This window comes from Hippoglossus hippoglossus, chromosome 12, assembly GCF_009819705.1.
Source record: "Hippoglossus hippoglossus isolate fHipHip1 chromosome 12, fHipHip1.pri, whole genome shotgun sequence".
In the NCBI taxonomy this organism is placed as follows: domain Eukaryota; kingdom Metazoa; phylum Chordata; class Actinopteri; order Pleuronectiformes; family Pleuronectidae; genus Hippoglossus; species Hippoglossus hippoglossus.
In genome coordinates this window covers 12,799,908-12,806,230 of record NC_047162.1, presented here as the reverse complement: position 1 = coordinate 12,806,230, position 6,323 = coordinate 12,799,908, and the positions used below count along the sequence as shown (strand labels likewise).

The following is a 6,323-nucleotide window of genomic DNA, read 5'->3' as shown; positions in this document are numbered from 1 at the left end:
TTGTCCTCTTATTGTATTAAATGTAAGCTTGTATTATTATGGCTCTGTTTTGTGTTAGGTAGAATTGTTGCTGTTAAGAAATATGAACAGCAGGTGGCAGCCTCTATCTGAAGAGATCTTAAAAATGTTATTTGATTATTTAAATAGAGGTAAAATCAGCTGATTATTTAGCTTTTGGATTTATTTGATTTATCATGAACAAACATCTGACTGGAAAATATTATCTTGCACAAACTAAAACCATTGTATGTTTAATTTTATTTAAAAAAAAATGTAAACTACTATTAGCACAGTTGAGTAAAATCCATCCAAACAAAATTTATTTTTTCAAATGTAATTTTTAGATTTCAGGCAGATTTTTTTTACCGTATTTCTTGTCTTACTATCATATTTCCTCCTGTGAGTCCACGCTCTGGGCGCAGCGTGACGTGTGCATACCGTGCTCTCGCGAGATTTCCCGCGAACCGGCGCTCGGCGGCTCAACGTGGGCTCGGCGGACTCAACCTAGCTTTGCTAACTCCTCATGTAAAACAACCTCCCCAGCTTCCCTCGGCATCGTTGGTCGTCAACAGGAATCACCGCCACCATGACTATACTCGACAAAATAGCGGAGATTGAGAGCGAGGTGAGTTTTAAAAGCAGAGAGAGAAGAAGAAGAAGAAGCCCGGTGGATCAGTCACGTTTTAGCTAATGGCTAACCGCTAGCTGCTAGCATGCGATGCTCCCACAGCTGGGCCTCACACACATATCTCTGTATTCAGCTCACTAACACGTTACAGCGTTTATCTGAACGTGCTCATTTAACTTGTAGCTGCATTATAAATAGAATAAAACTGATTGAATGTTGTTGCTAACCCTCGAGTTGCTGGCTTAGATCAGGTTTAACCGGCTCACAGCTAAACTAATGTTAGCTACTGCACATTAATGTAACTTGTAGCTCACAAATAATGTTAACTTTGATAAAAATCAGTGGAATATGAATTTTACACAGTAGCCTGCGTTTTGTATCAGTTTCTGGATGTTTCCTTTGCTTTCAAGGGTGGTTTCCAAAGAGAGAAATTAAAATGAGATCAGATCAGACATTTTAGTCCCATTATGCGTTACAGCAGCATTGGATAGACATCAGTAAAAGTAATAAACTAGTGAACATGCAATGAAAAACAGAAATGAATAGAATAGAAACAACTAATACGTTGTTAATACATTATAGTGTGAGCAGAATATGTAAATATATATAGTGTGAAAGCATTAAGCCATTGAATTGCACAGATAGAGATTAGTGTAGCACAATTAAATGACTTGAACCTGGATGAGTTTATAGTAATGTATAAGGTTTGAAAGTGGCTCTGAACAAGAGGCTTTTCCATATCGAAACTACGTTGTTAATGTTAAATATGGTAAGATAAGATTGTCCTTAGAGGAAATTCACCAAAATGACAAAACTGCACCAAAAAGTAGCAGCACAAGGAGAAAATATTGTAAGAATAAAAGTATTAGTTAAAATAGAAATATTAAAGATGGAGAGAAGTAGTCTTACTTTGAGTAGCTTGATCATTTGAGCAGAAATAGAACAGGAAAATCATAAATGGTAATAACAAGATAACCTTAGTCCATCTACAATTAGCTGTTATGAAAACCAACAGATCCTTGGACCGGCTTTCATTGTTATACAATACTCATCTGCTCTGTTATTGTCAGATGCAGTTTAATGACCAGTCATGTCTCTGAGACATTTCAGAGCAACCCATTCATTGATTAATTCTAAACATAATTAACAGATTAAAAAGAATCATTACTCTCAGCCAAAGTTACCTTATTGGTCGCCATTAGCTTTATTATGCGGTAAAAAGTGTCTTTTCTGTGCTGCTCACTGGTTATTACAAAACTGTCGTGCAAAGAACAGGTTTGAAACCTCATGTTGTTGATTGTAGATGGCCAGGACGCAGAGGAACAAGGCCACAGCTCACCACTTGGGTCTGCTCAAAGCGCGTCTCGCCAAACTGAGGAGGGAGCTCATCACACCTAAAGGAGGCACCGGTGGTGGAACAGGAGAAGGTACGATTATTTGTAAATCTTCAGTCTACTTACAGTGGAAAGAAAAGCAAGTGATCCATTAATGATTACCTGTATTTGTGTATATGGTCAGATGTTCATCCAAGTTACAAAAATCTTTGGAGCTGGTTGACCAAGTTAATCAGGGTGTCTTAGAGTTGGGTGAATTAGGTCATTTTAAATGGTTTGAATACATTTTTACCACTGTGCTAGTCCTGCTTAGTTTTATTCTAAACACATCTTTAAGACGTGTTTAGATACATATTTGATTAAAGTTTGATGATTATTGTTTGTGTTTTAGGTTTCGATGTCGCAAAAACCGGCGATGCTCGTGTTGGCTTCGTTGGATTTCCTTCCGTAGGAAAGTCTACACTGCTAAGTAACCTTGCAGGCGTGTACTCTGAGGTTGCCGCCTATGAGTTCACCACTCTCACCACAGTACCCGGAGTCATTCGCTACAAAGGCGCCAAAATTCAGGTACAAGAATTTATTTTGTTTGATACATGTAAGCTTTATTTCTGTTTGTGATGTTTTAAGTGACTTATTTTATGTTCTTGCCTTCTTCCTTTTCAGCTCCTCGATCTCCCAGGAATCATTGAGGGAGCCAAGGATGGCAAGGGCAGAGGCCGACAGGTCATCGCAGGTAAAGATTTGATCTGTGAAGATTTGAGACTAATGAAGGTTTTTATTAGCCAAATACAAATACGTGTCCTAGTAAGTTGTTGTGCGTCCATGGGCCTCTCGAACGAATTTAATATACCATGTCATTTATTCTAAGTCTCTGGCCTCTACCGGAGCGATGAAACACCTTTCTTGCTAATTAAATTCCCTCATTTGGTGTTTTGATGATAGTGGAGGTGAGTGCTGTCTTTACATGTCATTCCTTTCTTTTTCAGTGGCTCGAACCTGCAACCTGATCCTCATCGTGCTCGATGTGTTGAAGCCTCTTCTCCATAAGAGACTAATAGAACATGAGCTGGAGGGCTTTGGCATCCGACTGAACAAGCAACCACCCAACATCGGTTTCAAGAAGAAGGACAAAGGAGGCATCAACTTCACAGCCACAGTAATTCTCACAAAGCACAACAGCAATTTAAAGTTTCACGTCTTAAAATGTCACTGGAATTAATAAAGTACTGCAGGTCTGAGTTCCCACTAGATTTCAGTGACGAGATTTATGACATTGTTATAAAAGGCTGTGTTTACTTGTCCTTCAACCGACTGATGTGCCAGAAAAGTGAGGAGACTACAAGAGCGTGGGGTGATACTGCCACTATTTCAGCTGTCAGGTGTCTGCAGTCAACTGTCAGTGTATTTTGAGGATGGGATTTTTTCTGGCACCCCATTAATTTAAATAAATGTGTGGAATCCGTTGGGAACAAAGAAGTTGTTTAAAGTTGGAACCGATCTGCAGAAATAAATGTGGTAAATGTGATTTCACCCTGGTACCAAACCCTGAAAACCGTCCGATGCTGTTGCCCGGTGGACATGCATGAGATTACACTTAATTTCCGTAATGTGCTAACATTTGGTTTGTATCTGATAAACAGTTATCATTGACTTAACATGTTTTTAGTTATAGATTTTCATTAGAGTACTCGAAGCGTGATGTTAGTTGTACAATGTGAAAATATTCAATACTGTCTGTACCTAATATTAGAGCCCAACCAGCACTGGAATATTGGATCCAGTGCCTAAACCAATTTTAGGTTCAATATATTGACATTTATATATGTGTATGTTTGTGTGTGTATGTGTAACCCAAGTAAATTCAGGAATATGCCTTCCCCCCCAAAAAAGTATTCTTAGCAAACACTGTCTCCACCTTATTTGCTCAGACAATTCATTACGTTATATGTAATATATATATATATACTGTTTTCCAATATATATACATATAATGTGTGTACATATTCTGCCTCTTTGATGGGTTGATATAGACTTGTATATCAGTTTGGTTTTATTTAACATTTTGAATATGTGTCCTCTACCTCTCGTGTTAACCGACATCATACCCTTCCTCTCTCCTCTTCCTTCTTAGTGTGCACAAACTGAGCTGGATTCTGAAACGGTGAAATCCATCCTGTCCGAGTACAAGATCCACAACGCCGACATCACTCTGCGTAGCGACTCCACAGCCGATGACCTCATTGATATGGTGGAGGGAAATCGGTAAGCTGCTGAAGTGCCAGAATGGGCCAGCCTTAGTCATCCCCAGTGGGTGTGGCCTGCTGGAGCCTTAAAAATCTGATATCTGTTCCCGCTACACCAATGCAGATACATTAGTAAATGTGTTATATGTCCCGTGCAGGGCTCCAACCACATGTGTGTTTCCACTTCTATTAGAAATCTTTAGTCAAATATCATCACTTACTTAGAAACCTTAAATATAAGAATACAACAATTGCATTAAAATCTAGTATATGGACGATGTGAGTGTATGTAAAACCCAGAGGTGGAAATTCATTTCCGTCTGTTGAACACTGATGGTTGCGGATTGTGCAGTAACTTAATGGTCAGCAGCCACTTACAGTCTCTTGTCACGACAGGGTCTACGTCCCGTGCATATATGTGCTCAACAAAATCGATCAGATCTCCATTGAGGAGCTGGACGTCATCTACAAGGTGCCCCACACTGTCCCCATCTCGGCCCACCACCACTGGAACTTCGATGACCTGCTGGAGAGGATGTGGGATTACCTAAGACTTGTGCGCATGTAAGAGATGTTAATCCAGTTTTCACAGGGGTGTGTGAATGGAGGGGAAAGACGGTAGCTGCAGAATATGGATATTTTAATTTGTTCAGATTCATTGGAAAATTTGATGAGTTACATACAAGTGCTGTATGAATGTGTGTGAATTTGAAGCTTTACAAATGCATTTGCTAAAATTTGACAGATGATTTTTTTAATTCGCAGCTACACCAAACCCAAAGGCCAGCTTCCTGACTACACGTCTCCTGTTGTCCTCCCTGACGGCCGAACTGCAGTCGAGGATTTCTGCTTAAAGATTCACAAAAACCTCGTCAAAGAGTTGAAATAGTGAGTATCCTTCTCCGTCTCTGAGCACCAGCATAGATTTGATAATTTCTCCATTTCTCTTAAACGCTGCTCTCAGAGTAGTAACTGTTTTATTTTTATTCCATAATTTTCTTTTTCATAATTTTATTATAGAATGCAGCTCAAGGTTTACATGATTAAGATGGTTAAATAATCTATAAAGATTGTTGAAAACAATAAAATATTTTTTGAAAAGTGTTAAAGCAATGTCACGATTAAAAGAAAAGACGTGGTTGAATTAATTCAAAGCAAGACTATAAGATCAATTTTAGAGCAGTTTTTAGAACATATTGATGTGTTGTGTGCTTTATTCTGCATTTCATCTCATTCATTTGCTTTTTTCTTTAAGGTTTTTTAATAACAGTCAGTATTAGAACCACCTTACAACAAAATGACTCGTGTTTATTGAAACAATACAGTCGCTTTAATCACAGCCATTGCCTTCTTAGTGGTGAGATATGCCATATAAGCTTTAATTGGAGAGTTTGGATTAGGATCTCAGATGGTGTGTTGCTCCACCATCTTCAAATGGGGGGGAGCCAAGATCGTCAATCAGTCAATACGTTAGTGCTACTAAGCATTAGCCGTCCTCCAGGGAATGAACAGGTCACATATGCGATTAGAGAGCCTTTGTAACTAAAGGATGTCATTGTACCCTCTAGGTTACTTTATAGCTGCAGATCCAGTGTTTCTGCAGCAAAGAAAGAATAAATAATTCTCTTATCTATTTTATTTGTTTATTAAAGACGACGACCGCCGGACGAGCTTGCTCATCTTTTACTTTTCTTTAAAATGGTGTAAAAATGAATTCATCCTTCACTTACTATACTTTCATTTTTCAAATCTTCCTCTTTCAGTGCTCTTGTGTGGGGAGCGTCCGTGAAACATAACCCTCAAAAGGTGGGCAAGGACCACGTTATGGATGACGAAGACGTTATCCAGCTGGTGAAGAAGTAAAAAGGAGTCTCCGTTTCACTGCATGGCCTGCGTATCACAAAGTGTTCTGTACAGTTGCTGGGTAAATCGACAAACATATCCATCAGACCAACTGTGTTGTGTGGTTCCCAGATTCTTTGCTGTAATTTAAAAGCAATGAAATGAATGTGAGTGTCACCTTTAAAAGAACCTACAGTACTTACCACCATGAATAGTTCATATTGAATATTGGTTTAAGACTTGCATTAAAATCTGTACAATAAAAACTTCAAGGAA

At 38.7% G+C, this 6,323-nt stretch overlaps 1 protein-coding gene across 1 annotated transcript; it reads left to right on the top strand.

Moving 5' to 3' along the window:
* Nucleotides 1–419: 419 nt before the first annotated feature.
* Nucleotides 420–6,323, top strand: drg1 (developmentally regulated GTP binding protein 1). Its single transcript, XM_034602095.1, has 9 exons — nt 420–625; nt 1,932–2,055; nt 2,354–2,529; nt 2,626–2,695; nt 2,949–3,118; nt 4,094–4,224; nt 4,602–4,769; nt 4,971–5,093; nt 5,969–6,323. Exons 1-9 carry the CDS (start codon nt 587–589, stop codon nt 6,066–6,068), a joined length of 1,101 nt encoding a protein of 366 aa, XP_034457986.1. The 5' UTR covers nt 420–586; the 3' UTR covers nt 6,069–6,323.

Coding starts and splice junctions, on each gene's coding strand:
- drg1 (XM_034602095.1), top strand. CDS start 587: ATGACTATACTCGACAAAATAGCGGAGATTGAGAGCGAG. Junction 3,119..4,093: donor GCATCAACTTCACAGCCACA/GTAATTCTCACA, acceptor CTTCCTTCTTAG/TGTGCACAAACTGAGCTGGA. Junction 5,094..5,968: donor CTCGTCAAAGAGTTGAAATA/GTGAGTATCCTT, acceptor TTCCTCTTTCAG/TGCTCTTGTGTGGGGAGCGT.